The sequence below is a fragment of the Kwoniella newhampshirensis genome, chromosome 13 (assembly GCF_039105145.1).
Source record: "Kwoniella newhampshirensis strain CBS 13917 chromosome 13, whole genome shotgun sequence".
Classification (NCBI taxonomy): domain Eukaryota; kingdom Fungi; phylum Basidiomycota; class Tremellomycetes; order Tremellales; family Cryptococcaceae; genus Kwoniella; species Kwoniella newhampshirensis.
This window is the reverse complement of record NC_089966.1, coordinates 284,411-303,023: the sequence shown is the minus strand read 5'-3', so window position 1 is coordinate 303,023 and position 18,613 is coordinate 284,411. Positions and strand designations below refer to the sequence as shown.

The 18,613-nt window shown below is 51.0% G+C and overlaps 7 protein-coding genes across 7 annotated transcripts; 4 read left to right on the top strand and 3 right to left on the bottom strand.

Moving 5' to 3' along the window:
- Positions 1-338: 338 nt before the first annotated feature.
- IAR55_006092 (uncharacterized protein) lies at positions 339-2,077 on the top strand (the record flags this gene model as incomplete). The annotated part of the gene is made up of 9 exons (XM_066949179.1): positions 339-445; positions 573-612; positions 673-692; positions 909-1,104; positions 1,171-1,305; positions 1,367-1,466; positions 1,525-1,782; positions 1,848-1,934; positions 1,995-2,077. The coding sequence occupies 9 exons, from the start codon at positions 339-341 to the stop codon at positions 2,075-2,077; spliced, it is 1,026 nt and encodes a 341-aa protein (XP_066800187.1).
- A 113-nt stretch (positions 2,078-2,190) lies between these two features.
- Positions 2,191-3,568, bottom strand: IAR55_006091 (uncharacterized protein; the record flags this gene model as incomplete). Its single annotated transcript, XM_066949178.1, has 4 exons — positions 2,191-2,411; positions 2,519-2,570; positions 2,731-3,123; positions 3,215-3,568. 4 exons carry the CDS (start codon positions 3,566-3,568, stop codon positions 2,191-2,193), a joined length of 1,020 nt encoding a protein of 339 aa, XP_066800186.1.
- A 340-nt stretch (positions 3,569-3,908) lies between these two features.
- On the top strand, positions 3,909-7,208 carry IAR55_006090 (uncharacterized protein; the record flags this gene model as incomplete). The annotated part of the gene is made up of 12 exons (XM_066949177.1): positions 3,909-4,146; positions 4,227-4,320; positions 4,442-4,616; positions 4,733-4,825; positions 4,925-5,045; positions 5,110-5,564; positions 5,628-5,666; positions 5,734-5,886; positions 6,000-6,155; positions 6,226-6,286; positions 6,445-6,819; positions 7,006-7,208. The coding sequence occupies 12 exons, from the start codon at positions 3,909-3,911 to the stop codon at positions 7,206-7,208; spliced, it is 2,163 nt and encodes a 720-aa protein (XP_066800185.1).
- Positions 7,209-7,310: 102 nt separating this feature from the next.
- Positions 7,311-10,063, bottom strand: IAR55_006089 (uncharacterized protein; the record flags this gene model as incomplete). The annotated part of the gene is made up of 9 exons (XM_066949176.1): positions 7,311-7,388; positions 7,446-7,552; positions 7,633-7,671; positions 7,772-7,907; positions 7,965-8,288; positions 8,353-8,657; positions 8,722-8,902; positions 9,058-9,885; positions 9,968-10,063. 9 exons carry the CDS (start codon positions 10,061-10,063, stop codon positions 7,311-7,313), a joined length of 2,094 nt encoding a protein of 697 aa, XP_066800184.1.
- A 313-nt stretch (positions 10,064-10,376) lies between these two features.
- IAR55_006088 (uncharacterized protein) lies at positions 10,377-11,673 on the bottom strand (the record flags this gene model as incomplete). The annotated part of the gene is made up of 3 exons (XM_066949175.1): positions 10,377-11,097; positions 11,248-11,345; positions 11,470-11,673. The coding sequence occupies 3 exons, from the start codon at positions 11,671-11,673 to the stop codon at positions 10,377-10,379; spliced, it is 1,023 nt and encodes a 340-aa protein (XP_066800183.1).
- A 457-nt stretch (positions 11,674-12,130) lies between these two features.
- Positions 12,131-15,234, top strand: IAR55_006087 (uncharacterized protein; the record flags this gene model as incomplete). Its single annotated transcript, XM_066949174.1, has 19 exons — positions 12,131-12,198; positions 12,267-12,289; positions 12,363-12,516; positions 12,587-12,647; positions 12,735-13,067; positions 13,144-13,503; positions 13,562-13,618; positions 13,701-13,843; positions 13,899-13,960; positions 14,037-14,114; positions 14,172-14,186; positions 14,241-14,266; positions 14,322-14,369; positions 14,427-14,442; positions 14,494-14,529; positions 14,583-14,592; positions 14,643-14,690; positions 14,758-15,001; positions 15,067-15,234. 19 exons carry the CDS (start codon positions 12,131-12,133, stop codon positions 15,232-15,234), a joined length of 1,950 nt encoding a protein of 649 aa, XP_066800182.1.
- Positions 15,235-16,149: 915 nt separating this feature from the next.
- On the top strand, positions 16,150-18,515 carry IAR55_006086 (uncharacterized protein; the record flags this gene model as incomplete). Its single annotated transcript, XM_066949173.1, has 3 exons — positions 16,150-16,419; positions 16,642-16,881; positions 17,037-18,515. The coding sequence occupies 3 exons, from the start codon at positions 16,150-16,152 to the stop codon at positions 18,513-18,515; spliced, it is 1,989 nt and encodes a 662-aa protein (XP_066800181.1).
- Between the last annotated feature and the right edge of the window lie 98 nt (positions 18,516-18,613).

Below are 18,613 nucleotides of genomic sequence, written 5' to 3'. Positions count from 1 at the left end.
TTGTTTTACCCTGAATGAACAGTGGGCATTACATCATGATGGCATCTCTCACTGCTCTTCTACTCTGCTGGCTGCAAACGGGACAACCGCACACCATTAACCCGTTTTCGCCCATCAAAGCCCCCCCATCGTGGACCTCTCCAATTCCATCCAATTCCAAGCCCTCTTTTCTTTTCTCACTTTCTTCTTCTACTTCATCAACACCAATTCAACACCCTTTTGAAAAGACACAAACAAACAAAACACCGTGCGTAGATCAAAAACAACATACCTTGCCCATCATTCTACCCACACTCGCTCGCTCACTTCGCCTAAAGGCTATACGATCCACTAGCAAAATGTCACCCACTCACTTCACCCTCAACAATGGCTTGAAAATGCCCGTCATCGGTCTCGGTACCGTGAGTCATTCCCCTCTCTTTTCTCTTGCGCGAGCCAGAGTACCGTGACTGACGCTGTCTCTCTCTCTCTCTCTCTCTCTCTCTCTCTCTCCTACAGTGGCAATCTGCGTGAGCTGCCTAGGTCGACTCACCGACATGCACCAGCTGACGGACGGATTTGCTCTCTTACAGCCCAGGTGAGGTCGCAAAGGCCGTCGAGTCTGCTCTCAAGGTGAGTGAAGAGTCTCGATGGTGATGACAACGAAATTCCAAGCTGACCGTACCGTTGCAGAGCGGTTACAGACACATCGAGTAAGTCTTGAGAGCTGGACGAGCACCGATCGGCTGCACTCGCTGACCATCGGTCGTCGTTGATTTCCTTTTGATTTTGATCGCTTTTCTTTTGTGCAACCACTACCCTTCCGACGTGCTCCTACGGTCCTTTGACTCTTCCCCCCCTCGTTACTGAATTTCCCGCTCCATCATCAAATCATACACTACCGAATGGAATGACCTGGCACCCCACAGCTGTGCCTGGGCTTACGGTAACGAGGCTGAGGTCGGCCAGGGTATCAAGGCTTCTGGTGTTCCCCGAGAGGAGATCTGGATCACTTCCAAGCTCTTCGAGCTTCACCACCACCCCGAGCACGTCGAGCTCGCCCTCAAGGACACCTTGAAGAACCTGGGTATCGAGTACCTCGACTTGTACTTGATGCACTGGAACGTGAGTCGGAATGTTCTGTTCATCACACCGGTGAAAAGAGCAGCACTGACGCCCATCCACACATAGATCAACTTCCAGGTTGACGCCCCCAAGGGTGTTGTCCCCACTTTCGACCACGCCGTCAAGGCCGATAACGGCAAGATCAAGCTTGACGTCGAGCTCGCTGAGAACGTCACTCCTACCTGGAGGGAGATGGAGAAGGTTGGTGGTCTTCCAATTCAAGATCAGCGGCTTTTTGCTGACTTGCACATTCTTCGATCAGCTCCAAGAGAAGGGTCTCGTCAAGTCTATCGGTATCTCCAACTTCAACATCTATCGAACTAAGAAGCTCCTCAAGGATGCCAAGATCAAGCCTGTGGCTAGTAAGTTTCACAGCTTGGCTGACGATCATCGTAGTACACGCGCTGATTGCTGCAATAGACCAAGTCGAGCTTTCCATCCAATGCCCCCAACCTGAGCTCGTGGACTGGTTGATCAAGCACGACATCCTTCCTCAGGGTTACTCCCCTCTCGGTGGTACCGGTAAGACCAACCTTCGAGAGAACGAGGTCGTCCAGAAGATCGCGGACAAGCACGGTGTCCAGACCGCCAACATCCTGTTGTCTTGGCTGGTCCAGAGGGGTGTCTGTCCCGTCCCAAAGAGTGTCACTCCCGAGCGAATTGCCAACAACCTCAAGGGTGAGCTGTCAACGTCAGGCTGATCAATCATCGATTTGGAAGGCTGATGATCTCATGCGTTCCAGTTATTGATCTTTCCAAGGATGAGTTCGAGGAGCTCGAGAAGCTCGCCGAGTCTCACCCTCCTAACAGGGTTTGTGACCAGAGTGACAGTGAGTGGTCTTGTAATTTCCATTCGTCAGGCTTGGTCTAATCGCTTGCGGGTGTTTCAGGCTTCGAGCCCGTCTACGATATCTACCAGGAGAAGGACGCCAAGTTCTCGGACAAGGTCCAATACACCAAGGAGGACATCTAAACGATCCTTGTTTGAGATATCTTTTGATTAGACGAAAAAGGACAAGTAGGACAGAAGCCAATGTCGAAAGCACGTCTTCATGCATGCTACCTAAATCATGAACTGAAACGTCATCACCAATATCGACTGCGTATCAGACCTTTCCAACTTTTCCCAACGAAGTCGATAAAACCCATCGATTCCCCCATGTTGTGTTCAGTGTTCTCAATGGACTTGTTGAATGACTGATAGCGATCGAGGTTCTTGGATAGTGAAGCCAGTGCATCGGGTAGATGAGGGTTGGCGGATGGTGTGGAGGGTGAAGTTGCAGGATAAGGCTGAAGTAAACGTGATTCTGAAGAAGTTCGGAGTCAGCTGGTCCGCGCTATCGAGCTCATCGCGATGGGTGATGCGGGAAGGAAGTGGATAGGTGGGAAGAGAGCAGAGGAGAGGATAACTTACCTGCAGAGAGATAGGCCAAGGCGAGACCGAGTCGTTGACCGTACCATTCGGGCTATGATGATAAATGTGAGGCATCGATCAGCGTATATTCTGGGCAAAAGGTGGCACAGCGTAACAGGTCACGTAGAAAGGAGCTCGTCCCGTGATTTCTAGATCTGCGACAGACGCTTGTCGAAGTGTGTGAGTTGGAGTGGAATGTCAAACCGACTGACCCCTGCTCCGATCGGCTCGTTCCAATACCCCTTCTTCACCTCTCCCGGCACTCTGCGACTCCCGTCCGTCACCCACAGCGCATGATCCGCAATCCTCCAAGCATACCCTAGGGGTCCTAGAGGATTCGTGACTGGTAATGGGAGTCTTGAAGTGTTCCTGATCTTGTCGTCGAGAAAATGTAGTAGAGTCGATGCGTTGATCGCGGACGAGGCAGAGTTGGGAGATGGACCGCTCGAGCTGGAGCCGGAACTGGAAGGCGAAGGAGGGGTGTAGAGTGGGGGAGTCTTGATTGATAAGAGGGTTTGGAGGATTGGTAGGGAGGGGAAGAGGAGGATGTTGAGTGGTAGTGGTATAGAAAGGGATGATGAAGGTGAAGTGAGATTTGCATAAGCCTACGTTTTGAAGTCGTACACATCGATCAGTATCGTTGACTCGTTGTATATAAAGTGACAACGCAAGTTCCTCCGATGAGGGATCACTCACCTCTACCAAATGTTCTCCAACCAACGAGCTATAATTCAACCTCCTCCTCAACACCTCCTCCAGTCCCTCCACGCCCGCGCCCACGCCCACGCCCACACCCACATTCCCATCCTTCGCCCGACTATCACTAGCCTCCTGCTTGAGCATGACTTTCCTGCCTTCTTCCTCCCATCTTTCCACGAGGGCCTTGCCAGCGCCGACGCTACCTGCACCGAAGATCGTGTCGAGCACCGAGTCCGCGTCTGACACTTCGGGTCTGAGGGAGCGAAGGGCGTGGAGAAGGGCCGGTCGAGTGAAGGAATGCGTTGCGATATGGGTCAGTGCCGAGGTCAGCAGTTGTGGTCGGAGGGACATCGGAATGCCTTTCGCTGTGTCTGACGTCGTACTACTACGACGATGGAGCCGAACGACTTGGCTTGTACAGTTGCGATATCTCGTCTTCTCGTTGAGTCTGCCAAGATATGTGTTTCCGAATCGAGGAGGAAAGATTAGATAGATGAGATATGTAGGCAGATAGAACGACAGATAGATAGTTGTGATCGAGGAACTCGAGGGTGGAGGCGAAACCACCCGAGAAACACAACTCGACCGAAAAAACAAATCCAAAGTCCAAAGTCCAAAAGTTCCAACTTACAACAATGAATACTTTTGTCCCAATGTATTGATTCCCTCCAGCTCCTTGACTTGAATTACGATGTCTGCATCAAGGGCTTCTAGAGCTCTGGCAAACGCAAACGCATACGCATACGCACGATCGACCTGTCCACGATGTGCATTCCTCCGACCGATACGAGCATCGAATACGCTTCGAGCCACCGGTTCGAAGGGTTCACAACAGCGTCGACTGAATTTGACTTCTGCTGCGACGTTGGCGGGCCCGAGACCCGTCACTCCGCACAAAGAGCGAGAAGGTGGACTGAGAGCGCATCATGGTGAGTCTACTGATTCATGATACGGCACAAGGAGTATGCCATGCAGGTGGACAGTCCTGATCGGTTCGCTCCGTGTCCAGGTCCAAGAGCAACGATCACTCATGATATATCGGAATTGTCGACCCAGCTGGAAGGGGAGAAAGTGGTCGTGGGCGGATGGTTATTTTCCCAACGGTGAGCACAAGATCATTCCTCAATTTCCTTTCCTCCCTCTTCGCAACCTATTCCAATTCTGTGAACTAGCCAGCGGATCAGGAGTAAAGAGCTAACAGACCGTGTATATAAAATACAACAGACGAGCTTCCGAATCCCTTCATTTCTTCACGCTCCGCTCATCGTCTTCGTCCGTGCAACTGGTCTCACGACTGAAATCAAATTCTGAGGAGCTGATGAAGTATCCTTTGGAGAGTGTGGTGCTAGTCGAGGGTATTGTGAGGACGAGGAAACAAAAAGCCAAGAGTGGAAGCTCGGTGAGTGGAGTATCGGTGGTCCTGTTGAAAGTTTTCGAGGTCAACTCGGGGGGAGATGGGGAAGCTGCGCGGATGTCAGAACGTGAAAAGTTGCTGAATGACGGTATTGGGCTTAGGCGGTCGACGAGATTGAGCTCGAGGTGGAGAATGTCACATTGCTCAATCCTGCAGATACGGTACTACCCTTCTACCCAAATCGACCAGAGGTAGTGAGTCGGCTTACACTCCGGGAATATGCTTGAGAAAGCTGCTCGATTTGTTTGATCGCTTGTCTGCAGCTAATCTCGAAAGGATCTCATTTCCGAAAGGCCAACGAGGATTTACGAGCTCAACACCGATATCTCGATCTGCGTCGACAAGACTTGGCCGAGAACCTGAAATTGCGGTCAAAGGTCGCCCAGATCATCCGATGTTACTTACATGATCAAGGCGAGTGGCAATTCTCCACAATCAGAGGAGCGTATCATTGACGTCTCTGATCGATATATCGCAGGCTTCACCGAAGTCGAGACTCCCATCTTACTCAACTCGTCTCCCGAAGGAGCGCGTGAATTCCTCGTGCCCACACGATCCCCTAACGCACTCGGTCAACCAACATTCTACGCCCTTCCTCAATCTCCTCAACAACCAAAGCAACTGCTGATATCCTCCGGCGCTATTCCCAAATATTTCCAGCTCGCTCGATGTTTTAGAGACGAAGACGGGAGGAAAGACAGACAGCCGGAGTTCACACAGGTAGACCTCGAGATGGCTTTTGTGGAAGGTTCAGCGCCGACCGCTCAAGGTGGAGGTGGAGACGAAGGTGGTATGAGAAGCACGTGGGGGATAGGTGGAAGACAGATTAGGGAGGTGATAGAAGGGATGGTCAAGAAGATCTGGAAAGAGGTGAAAGGGGAGGAATTAGAAGGTTGGTTCAGAGTGATGCCATATGATGTGGCTATGGATGTGGTGAGTGCCCTTCATATATACTTTGGATGATCAATGTTTTGCTAAGGCGGTTTGTGTCCGTAGTACGGCTCCGACAAACCTGACACGAGATTCGAGATGTATGTAAGTATAAGGTGTAGTCGACGGATTTGTGCGTTCTTATAAGAAAGACTGACGGAAAGTGCTCCAGACCCTGCCCATAGGGTACTATCCTTCCCTGTCAGATAACGACCTCGACAAGATCCTGCTCGATCAAAGTCCGTACACTGTGGAATTCATGATCACCCCTGCAGCTCAAGCGAAAGGTCTTGACATCGCTTCGTTCGCTGGAAACAACTCTTTCGTGCGTTCAGGCTTCGGCTTCGGCTTCGGCTTCCGCATCATCCTCATCCTCATCCTCATCCTCATCCTCAGTTCAAAGCGCAAGTCGACCCAAGCTGACGGGATACCTTACAGATCGACTACGTCAGGATCAATGAGTCCAACACCCATTCATGGCAGAACGACAGTGTGTTGACCAAGCCTATGGGTCTGGAAATGGATACGTCCATGCCGGGCGGAGTGAAGCCGGGGGACGTGGTCTGGTTGTCTAGGAGGAAGAAGATCGCAGAGGTGAGCGAGACAACATGAGGGAGGCGTGGGAGAGCGTGAATTGCTGATTGCCAGGATCTGGCGCATGTAGGGCGGATGGACACATCTTGGAAGATTGAGAGTGCAGATCATGGAGTCGCAGGTAGCGAAGGGTGAGTGTGGCTCGTGGTGTCTTTCGGCATTGTCAGAAGAATGTCGGACCTGGTATCCTACGACTTCGCACCTTCGTCATAACCTGTTTCGGTATCCCGACTGCACTCGTACATTCCAGGAACCGTACTGATATATTCCATTTCGATTCGTTCGATAGGCCTCATGACACTGCCGGTCCAACCTCATTTTCTGTGGATCACCCAATTCCCTCTTTTCACCCTAGCAGACGAGGACAAGTCCTTCCTCGCCCACGGCCGATACTCATCGACGCATCATCCCTTCACTGCGCCGATGTGGGAAGATCTGAAAGATCTCAAAGAGGGGAAAGTGCAAGGTGTCCGAGGTCAACATTACGATCTGGTCCTGGACGGTCAGGAAGTGGGAGGAGGGAGCGTGAGGATACACGATGTCGAGCTGCAGGAATGGGTCATGAAGGAGGTTTTGCAGCTTGACCGAGGGGAGATGGCGAGATTCGATCATCTTCTCAAAGCACTGAGATGTGGGGCGCCTCCTCACGGTGGGATCGCATTGGGTACGTCTATATTCTCTCTCAATTACCCTCTTCCTCTTCCACCATCCTTGCACCGACACCGACACCGACCTCGACCTCGTCGGCTATACAGCTCTCCTCTAAGCGCGATCTGGTTCAAGGTCTCTTTTCGTCTGAAAAGAAATGGTCGAGCAGATACAGGCTGATAATCCATGCGATACAAAATAGGATTCGATCGACTTGTCGCCATTCTTGCTGGGGCCAAATCCATTCGGGATGTCATCGCTTTCCCAAAGACGGGAAGTGGGATCGATCCAGTATTCAGATCACCTTCGGTATCTTCCGATGAGGTTTTGAAAGAATATGCTCTGACGAGTCTCAAACAAACGGAGAACCTGACGGTGAAGAAGGACGAGGGGGAAGCAGTATAAAATGTAGACAGCAAGACACAATAACGTAATGGCCATATATCATGTATGCTACTACTGCATGCACTTTGACCAATGCTGACTAAGCTACAACTCACTGGTCGACTAAAACTCAAATCCGGCTTGTCGGAAGACATTCAGGTCTGTCCCTGGTCTAGCCTGATCTGCGAGGTCGTTCATATCCTGAGCAGAAGCATCAGCTGTGTTCAACTAGATTCGCAACTGTGCAAATCCACTCACCATAGCCACCAAAGAACGCCGGAGGGTCGACCATAAACTACCACTATGGTAGATCTGGGCATCGCTCGAGTCACGCTGCGAAGGATGCAGTGATAAGGCCGCTAGGACTGAAAATTCCACACCCCTGCATTAGCTTCTGCTCTGCTCAATCACAAACTTCCGTGAAAGAACTGGATGGACCGCTCACAATGTTCTGCAGCTTCTCTATGCACACCGATGTTGAGACCTGTATGCGACATCGTCAGCCTTCCCCGTAAAGTAGCTTTACAAACACCGAATACGATGCCAAGACGTTTTGAATAGGGAGGAATATTTTAATGACATACAAGCTACTCCCAAGTTGAATATTGCCCTCGTGAAAGTCGGCTTGAGTTCCAAGGCTCGACGATAGGCATCGACTGCCTCCTCTGAGCTTCCACCATTCGCCAGAGTCGCTCCTAGTCGGTTCCACAGCAGGTAGTCCTGGATATTTCCGCCTGTCAGTTGATGCGATATCCGCGTATCTTACTCTGAACTCACGTCTGGCCTTTCTCCCAATGCTGCCACCCAACAGTCTCTCGCTTGTCCATACTCGCCCATCATGTAGTACAATGTTCCCAGTCCCACCTGGACATCCGGATCCACTGTCCCTTTTTGGCCCTGATACTGTTCCCTCGCAAGAGCGAGGAACGAATTGGTCATATTTTGGTGTAATGACCATGGTGAGGTATGCTCGTCTAATGAGAGGGAGGACTGAGATGGTGCTGGACCAGCATGCGCAGGATGTAGCAGTCGGAGGAACTCGTGCAGGGTAGTAAGAGCGGCGAGGTCGAGTGATTCGTTCACATACGATATGGCTAGATTCTGCAGAACACATTGGGCGCGTTAGCTATGTCTTTGCCCCTGCAATCAGCCGGTAGAAGCTCACGGTCAACATTTCTCCCGCTATAGCCTCCTTGCCTCGTGCACCCTCATCCTCCAAGACCTTTCGCCCTTCCTCAAACGCAGCCAAAGCTTTCTCTTCCTTCTCGTCCATTGCGTGTACTCGACCAAGTAATGACCAAGCTTCGGTTCGTGTCACATTGAGCTGATCTCGATCTTCTGCAGTGGCGCGTCGAATGAATGACTCGAGCATTGTTGCTGCGGTAGACAATGATCCGCCAGACGAAAGGATCTGGTTGGCCTCTGCCCATAATGCGGAAGGAGCCAGAGCGTCGTGAATCGAAGGGGAGGCTACCACTCGAGTCAGTCCATGGCTCTATCTAAAGCTCAGTATGCCAGAGACAGGGCGACTTACCGAACTCATAATTTTTCAACGTCGGTAAGCCGTCATCTGATCTGAAGAGCTCCTCCGAGATTCCGTTTCCGAAGCCGAATTGGCCGAAATCGAGTTGGTCATCCAGAGGCATCTGGCCAACGTCAGGTCGATTGAGGCTTTCGTTCAGAGTTTCAAAGAGATCGTCCTCGTCATTGGTGAACTAAGGTGTTGTTGACAGCCGTCAGCACTGGCTGAAACAGCCTGATCCACATGGATGGATCAAGGTTTGAAGCCAGTTCTCCCTCGAATCAGATTGGGACCAGACTTCCGAAAGGGGTTGGAAGGGTCTTGTCATGGACTTCGGCTCAAGCTCACCTGCGAGAAATCCTTCTCCCACTCTGCCAATTTCCCCAATCTCTCTGCTTCTGGTCGAAGACTCTCCCACACCGCATCAAAGTCGCCCTTCGGCTCTCTGACCACGTCCTCCTCGGCCCGCTCCGCTACCTCTTCCCTCTGATCCTCCACTACTTCTTTCCCCTTGCCCTTGCCCACTTGGTCCTTCGAAGCTGCTTCCGCTTTCATGAATTCTTCTTCAGCTTTGGCAAACAGTTCATCCATATTCGAACCGTCCATCGCTACACCCGACGGGAGAGACAATATCTGTGCTTGAGGATACGAACTGGGGAGATTGAACATCGGTGTGAAGGACGGTTGATAGGGACTTCGAAACGATGACATCCCGCCCATCACCGAAGTAGATGGTTGGTAAGGCACATGATGATGCTGTCGGGGTTCCAATACGCGACCTTTGCCTTTCCCATTATCGACGCCGTTTCTTTGATCGATCGGCTGAAAATCGTTCGACCATGAACTCCTCTCTTCTTGAACTTGTACGGGATGAAGGCCTCGCCACTGCTGAGTCGATGATCCGCTCGCTTGATAGGACATAGCAGGTCCGGGAGGAGGAGGTGAGTAAAGTGAGTGACCGTTTGACCGAGCACTATCCCATTGAGTGTCAAATTGTCCGGGATGAGGAACACCTCCAATCTGTGAATGGGAGAGCGCAGCGGAGAGATGGGACAGATTGAATGGATGTGGAGTTGGATTAGCATGGAGTGTTGGCGCAGGTGCCGGTGCGTGTTGTGGGAGCAAAGGTCGGAAGCCAGACCGAGAGCTCGGCCCTGGAGCAGGAGCGAGTCGATCCTAGTCGAATTGCATATATAGAGATTAGTTCCTGAGGGGTTCAAGTCGAAGAAGGGGGTGACGGAGGAAGATGACAGCTCACCTTGAAAAGACTGTTATCTACCCCTTCCCTCTGCAGGACTTGTTTGAGGGGGTTGGAAGAGGTCGAACAATCTGCTCCACTTAGCAGAGATTGCATGATGACGGATTTGACTGTTGGTCAAGTCGATATGAGCTGTTGATATGAAAGCGAGTGTTGAGAGAGGTAGACAGGTTCAGTGATTGATAGATTCGTTGATTACTCGATGCCGAAGACGAGTGAATTTGGGTGTGTCCCGGGTAAATCGGGAAGGTTCGTTAACCGATATTTGATCCCGCTAACTGATTTGATCATTACAAAATCGTGATAACGCATGATCACCGAATTCGAACAGCTGTTTGAGAGCGCATGCATCTCCCAGACGCTACTATAGATACAGACTTCATTACATGCTCGAGAATAAGGTCAAGTCCTAGTCTCTGTTCTTAGCCCCAGGCATCAACCGACATCGATCTACGACGAATCCATCGTCGTCATCCAGACTCTGGTACCGTGTCCGATAGCCAAGCAACTCTTGCCTGACATCTGGCAACTGAGAATCCCCGTTGTCGATTCTCGGAGATCTTTCTTGTATTCTTCCTAGGCCTGAACCAAATCTTCCCTGCTCATTCTTGCACTCCGCTCTTCGCCCTTCTCCAGAATCGTCCTCTTGAACCTCTTCATCTTCTCGCACCCGCTTCTCATCCCCCATCAAGACATACTCTCCCACGCTCTCTGTATTCGCTGTCAAACCTCCCCCTAGACTGATCACGAAAAATATCAATCCGACCGTCACTATGAACCTCCAGACTCCGCCTCCCGTAACATGTTCTTCCTCCGGAGCTTGTGCCGATTTACCTCTCTTGCCCCATCCTGATCTATCGGTAGTCCGCACGTTCGGGTTATGGGTGTAATTGTACTCGTAAGAATATTGATAGTTGGGCGGTGTCTTTCGTCCGAAAGGCGCATATGAACCGCTTGGCCCAGCGCCTTGAGATTGGGATGACGGACCGGGTCGGTTGTGCCATGCTCTATGCGGTCCTTGGGTATGTCGATGGAGATAGGGATCATTAGGTCGGAAAGATGAATGGCCGGTGGTGTATGTCGGTCGTGAAGCTTGCGATGCAGGAACAAGGGAGAGATCGTATTGACGCCTGTGGAAGGGAATCGCATCAGCTTATGGCCTTCTCCAAAAAGACGAGGCAGCCGAGATGTCCGGCAGAAAACGAATAGCAGAGGATGAGCACAGTAGCAAGGGGAAATCTCGCATGATGGGACCCAGTCAATGAGAACGGATGACATACCGCTTCGACTCATCCCCTAGCGTCGCGTACGCATCGTTGATCTCGTGAAATTTGGCCGTATCGCCCCCTTTCGCATCGGGATGGTATTGCTTCGACAGCTGCCCACGTAACGGAAAGTCAGCTCAAAGATCTTTCAGCTCCATCAGCCAGTGATCGTCCAGGCGATCAGAGCCGATGGCCACTCGTTTGATTCACACAGCTGGACGGATAGCGATCACTCACCTCGTAGAACCTAGCTTTGACCTGCTGCTTGGTTGCGTTCTTAGGCAGCTTCAATGCATCGTAATGACTAACTCCGTGCGTTCTAGCATGTTGCCGTGAAGTGGTGGAGAATGATCTTGACAGCGGAGATCGAAGTGTGGATGGTCCTGCAGCAATGGATCCACCTCCAGAAGGAGGAATGAAGTGTTTCGTACGTGAAAGCATGTTGCTTTGACCCTGTTACGAGCCCGGAACCTGCGTATGTTGATGATCAAGCTGCAGGTCAATGGTTTGTGGTCTGATAACGGTGCTGCTGCTGCTGCTGCTGCTGCTGCTGCTGATGATGATGATGAATGAATGGACTCTGCGATGACGGACAACTTAATCTGATTCAATTTGAATCCGTCCTCGTCGGTGGCGTTCCGCCGGAATCACCGGGACATGCAATGGTTCTTGGACTGGACTGCTATTCCTGGTGGATTTATTTACCTTTGTGACTTGTGTCCTCCTTGTCACCGAACGGCTCGTGAACGACAGATACATGCTCATCTTCGCGTCCTCTGTACACTACCGAATAGCAGCACCCCTACGCTCTTTGAGATCTTCGACAGCTCGCAGCTCGTGTTTCTCTCCCATATCCATTGCATTCACTCCGGTCCGCTGTCGAAATATAGTCACCATCATGTCGGAATCGAAGGGCAGGTTGACACAGTTGAGAGAATTGATGAAGGAGCAAAGCATCGACGCCTAGTATGTCCCGTTACCTCCCTTTGGCGCAAGCTATCGTCTCACTAACTGACGATCTTCACCAAACGCAGTGTGGTGCCCTCCGAGGATGCTCGTGGGTTATTCTTCTCTCAGTACTCGAGGTTCAGTTCCCCAGTCTGAGCTGATCGCATTTGACTCTTCTCCAGATGCGTCGGAATACCTTGCGCCGTGTGACGCCCGACGAGCTTTCATCACTGGCTTCACGGGATCTGCTGGGTGTGCAGTGATCACTCAGACCGATGCGAGATGTTGGACCGATGGAAGATATTGGTTACAAGCTCAGAAACAGCTGGGTCAAGGGTGAGTGGAGGTCCGCTTATGGTCAATCATAGAAGAGAGATCACCGACTTTGGCTTTGACTTGAGGGCAGGTGGTCATTGATGAAGACTGGTCTACCGGAAACTCCCACTTGGGGACAATGGTTGAAATCGGTGGGTCATCATATATTGCCATACTCCATATCGCTCATCACGTTTCCACGCTGTTACGAGATCAATAGGCTCATAACTCGAATGCAGGATCTCCCACCATCATCACGCATAGGTATCGATTCTACCCTTATTCCATATTCCGAAACTACCACACTGCAATCCTCCCTCCAGTTTTCCGATCTTGTGGCCATCGACACAAACCTAATCGACCAGATCTGGACACCTCCATCCCGTCCCTCTCGACCTGCTAATCCAATCTTTCATCTCAGCGATGAGTTCACGGGCGAGACGGTCGCTCAGAAGTTGGGAAGATTGAGGGCTAAGTTGAAGAAGATTGGAAGTCCAGGGCTGGTCGTCGGGAGTTTGGATGAGATTGCTTGGTTGTTCAACTTGAGAGGAAGCGACATACCTTACAATCCTGTGAGTTGGTGCCCGCTTTTGGAAGAGCTATACTTCGACTCTTGTCGAAATGCTAATAAAATTATCTGTTTTGTAGGTCTTCTTCGCATACGCCATCCTGACCAGAGATGACTGCACTCTCTTCGCCCACTCCGCCTCACTAGATGATACCGTTCGTAAATACCTTCAAAATAACGGAGTGGCAGTACTGGACTATTCAAAAATATGGAGCGTTCTGGAGAACTGGCAAAAGCAACTGAAAGTGGACCGTATTCAGCCCCCAAGTGGACCGGATGTTGAGATGGAAAGAGGCGAGGCGAAAAGAGCGAAACTGGAAGAGGACGGGACTGACGGTGCCAAGCGAGACGAGAGAGAGAAGGAGGAAAAGGTAGTGAAAACGGATAAGGTCTTGATAGGGACAAAGACCAGCTGGGCAGTGGCAAAGGCAGTGGGAGAGGTCAGCTGGCTTGTTCGGAAGCATTCGAACCGAGCGCAAAGCTGATGCAGACCTATAGGACAACGTCGAAGTGCGAAGATCGATGATCGAGGAATTCAAGGCGAAGAAGAATGCCGTGGGTTCCGTGAAAATCCTCATCTCAGCTTTCACAAAAAGGAAGTTGAGCTGATCGAAAGTTTATGGTTGTTTGTGAACAGACCGAGATCGAAGGATTTAGACAGAGTCATATCCGAGACGGCGTCGCCCTTGTGCGCTATTTCGCATGGCTCGAGGATGTCCTCAACCAGGGAGAGACATGGACTGAGTACGATGCGGCTACTGTTCTGGAAGAGTACAGGAAGTGAGCCAACATGTGAACTGGTATACGATGTGGGGTTCGCTGACAGGATTTGTAGGGAGAACAAATGGTTCAAGGGTCTGTCGTTTGAGACCATCTCTTCAACTGGACCCAACGCAGGTGAGTCTCCTTTCACACGCTCATTTAAAGACAAAATCGAGGTCGATCCTGAGCATTGCGCTGAACCTGAAATCAGCAATAATACATTATGCTCCACCGGAACAGGGCAGTGCGGTGATCGAGAAAGATCAGATGTACCTATGTGATTCAGGAGGTGAGTACTTGAAGCTCAGAAACTCAATCCATTGCTGATCTCGCCACCATGCATCAGCTCAATATCTTGACGGTAAGCTGCTCTTCTCATATTGTCAAGTTGTCCAACAGCTGACACTCGTGGCAGGCACTACCGACGTCACGAGGACCTTCGTAAGTTACTCGCACACCAAAGTCAGTCTGCTAAGCTGAAGTATACCTTAATAAGCATTTTGGCACGCCAACAGAAGAGCAAAAGAGGGCTTTCACAAGAGTCGTGAGTCCGTTCGTACTCACCCGCTCAGAACATCGCTAATCTTTGGCAATCATCCAGCTGCAAGGACACATAGGTATGTCTGCTATGGAAACAAGTTGGCGACAATCACTGATGAAGATGATAGCGCTCGATACGGTTATCTTTCCTCAAGGTACTACTGGTAAGCTGGCGTAGTCCTAGGAGACTGCTCAAGCTTACTTCTGGTTGTCTCAGGTTATGTTCTGTAAGTTCGGGCACCGCTGCTTCTGGCGGTTGGCTGACCTCCGTGTTCAGAGACATTCTTGCACGAAGAGCTCTTTGGTCAGACGGTTTAGATTATCGGTAAGTACCTCTTCAATCATCGTAAGCACGCCACAAACAAGTGCCGGACTCCTGACTGTCACTAAAGCCACTCCACCTCACACGGCGTTGGCTCGTTCCTCAACGTCCACGAGGGTCCCCATGGCGTCGGCCAAAGGCCAGCATACAATGAAGTCGCCTTACATGAAGGGATGGTCATGTCGAACGAGCCCGGTTACTATGCGGATGGCAAGTGGGGGATCAGAATCGAGGGAATTGACGTCATTGGTCGAGCGGAGACACGGGAGAATTTTGGTGGGAAGGGATGGTTGGGGTTGGAGCAAGTTACAATGGTGAGTGGGATCTGGAGCGCGGGATGTGCGTCATGAATCTGAATACTGATTAAATTGGTTCTCAGTGCCCGATCCAGACTACTCTGATTGATCTGAGCCTTCTCACTCAACCTGAGAAGGACTGGCTCAACGCGTATCATTCCGAGGTACTGGAGAAATTGTCGCCGTTGGTCAAGGAGACAGGTGATGCGAGGGCGTTCGCGTGGTTGGAGAGAGAATCCAGGAGTGTATAGGGTATGGTCGGAGAGGTGTCAAGGCCCAAAACAGGGACAGACCATGCTTGGGGTCATCCGAGCTTGAAGCTGCCGCTGTCACTCCTATTCCATGCTCACCTTGCACTGTGTAGGGGAGACGCAGGAATAGAATATTTACATATTGGGTAGCATGTCTAAATTCCCTCGACCCATGCTTGATACTGCAACGCATGCTCGAATAGCCAACGCCCACTTCGCATTTTCGCATTTGACCGTAGATGTCAACCACGTGTCCCTCAACCTCGACCCTGAGATGTTGATCACCATTTCCACCGTCGTTTGACTTGCTCGCTGCGACTTTGCTCGTCGTTGATACGTTCGTTCCCTAACATGACTGTCACCTATCAATCCCTTATCCATCTACCTGACCAGATCTGAAGTGAGAAGGATCCTCGACACACTCTCTCGTCTAATTGGGTTGAGCCGAGGGTTAAAAGGGAGTACGACCTGAAGTACGAGATTGGGGATCAAGTACAAAAGAAAGCAAGAAGGAAAGAAAGACAGCACGCACGTTGTTGCTCTTGACGTTTTTGGTATTCGTCGACATCGTTTATCACCTCTTGGAGCATCGATACGATCCATATATTGGTGGACGCGAGAGAGCGAGAACGCCTAGCTGGATCTGTGCGGAGCATACAGAGTCATATAGATCTCGTCGGGTTGGCTTTGTTGGCGACTCTGGTCAAAATCTTTCCTCTCTCTTGTTGGTGAACTCTACTCGAATATCAGGACAAAGTGAGCGTGACAGGTCAGGTCATACATCACAGACGGACGAACGATAGTCTCATTGAGCGACGAGACGATTGAGGTGAATCAGTATCACCGCATCGAACACCCACGACAATATCAACGACCTCGTTCCCATGTCATCGTAACGCGAGAACCCAGACTACAATGACTACCTCTCAACCTCAACCTCAACCTCAACCTTCATCTTCTTCTTCCACCACCACAGAAGGACTCGCCGAATTACCATGGGCATTCATCGACTGTCCTCTTGAAACACTGATCACACTCCTCGCGCACATGCTCGACCTTCTCATCACGCATAACGATCAGGTGCTTCTCACGCCGGATGCGTTGACGAGGTTCCATTCGAGAGCTGCGCCGGGGATCAGTGTCGTCGATTATCTGAGGAGAATAGTGAGATATACGAATTGTGAGGTGAGTGAGGCGAGATCCGGATCCGGATCCGGATCCGGACGCTGTGAGGATCGAGATGTGCAAGTCCAGAGAAGGGGACTGGATGTCTGGAGTGAACAATCAGTAGTGGAAGGAGAGTCGTGGATGTCTGAGATTCATGAGCTGGCTCACAGATTTACGGGGTTGCTGACATTTGCCACCATATTTTCACCGACTCACCAACCGACTCCCACCGGCAAACAGAAAATCCCACTCCTATCCCTGCTCTCCTACATCGACATAACCTGCCTCAATCTCCCCACCTTCACCCTCTCATCCCTGACCGTTCACCGATTCCTCATCGCGAGCGTGTGCGCCGGCTCGAAAGCACAATGCGATGTGTTCTGCACCAATGCGCATTATGCGAAAGTGGGAGGGATCAAGACCAACGAGCTGAATGCGCTAGAAAGAGAGTTGTTGAGGGTTACCAAGTGGGATCTATGTGTGAGTGTTGGGTGGGCGTGGTCATTGTACCTCGCATGAAGCTCTCTTGAGCAGTGTCACTGGAGTTCGCTGTGCAGAATACGCAGGCATGACCATTAGCTGAGACAGGGCGGTGCTCGTCATATATGATGATATTGACGATCTAATCTATTTAGTGCCACGCGGAGACTCTGCAAAAATACTACACCTCGTTGATCCGTTCGCACGGCGGTCACACCCAAGCACCACCACCTATAGCACCACCTTTCATGGAGTTCCCCCGCTCTCATTCAAAACCTCGGCCAGCGGCCGAATCCCCTGGTATAGGCAGCGAGATTGCTGACGAAGAGTCAGAGATAGATGCTGAGAAGGATGGAGCATTGCTGAACGATGAGGATGTGAAGGACGATGAAGATCTCGAGATGAGAAGAGGAAGTTCTGATTCAGGAGATATATCGAGACATCCTCCCAGCGATGGGATGATGGTTGTGGACACTCAATCGGAGTCAATATCACCAACAATATCGTCTAGAGGGAGAACGAAACAACGGCGGAAAAGTAAAGCAAGTGTGACGATGGATATCGACCCGACACTGCGACCCGCGTCCCATTCAACAGATCTACTACAATCATCACCCTATTCAGCGTCAGGATCAACCGCGTCTTCGTCTTCCATACCGTCCTCATCGAGATCTTCAATACGTGGAGGTAGTATCAAGCCAAGAGGGAGGACGATCTCGATCTCTGTGTCGGATCCGAGATTGGCAGAACCAAAAGTGGACGTCACGCCCGTCATGGTACAGGGCAGTTTTGAAGATCGGTCGAGATCAAGTCTTGTGGAAAGGCCGGAACAGACACAGGGATCAAGTGGCTCGACGACGAACGATAGCATGACGGCAGGATATACCCAACCTCATCCAACATCAACATCAACATCCTACCCTACAATTCCCGTCCCACAAGCTGCAACCTCTCAACCAGCCAGTCACCCACATGTTCACCACTCTGGTCCACACGGACGATCGCTGAAATCTCTCGTCGGAGGAATATTCAGACGGAAGTCCTTACCGGGAGACGATGGAGTCCTATCCTCGTTGTCAACCTCTATAGCAACGATACCAGCGGCAAGTAGAAGAACGAGCGGGAACGTATCTGGACATGTGGGGGAGAGTGCTGCTACTAGTGGTGGCGGAGCGTTAAAGTCAATCGTCAAGACCAGACCACACAGTATCATCCCTTCCAAGCCTATACACGTTCATCTCCCTTCTTTCACCAGTACCAATGACAATATCACTACCAGTAGCGATATATCATCAGGTATCACTCAGACTCGTCCTTCCACACTACCAATCGGTCATCAAGATGATGATGATATTGATCATGGTGTCGGTGATGGTGGTGGTGGTGGTGGTGGTGGTGGTACTATGTCGAGAGAAAGAGAAAGAGGAAGGATGGAAACGGATCAGAGTCCTGTTTCACCCGGATTTGCGAAACCCGTAACTCCACGAGTGAGACATCGCGATGAGACGAGTCTGGATAGTCCGAGAGAGAGGATGAATCTGGGTTCGGCGGGAGTGGGCGTGGTGCCTCCTGTTGTTGGACTGGGGATCGGTGTCAGTGATATCGATAGTGGTAAGAGAAGTAAGGGTACTTGAGAGAACTTCTCCGAAGAGAAAGATCGGGAAGGAGAACGGGGCGGCGGTGTGGTAATCCATCATCATGGACGGAGGTGTGCGGAGAGGTGGATGGAGGG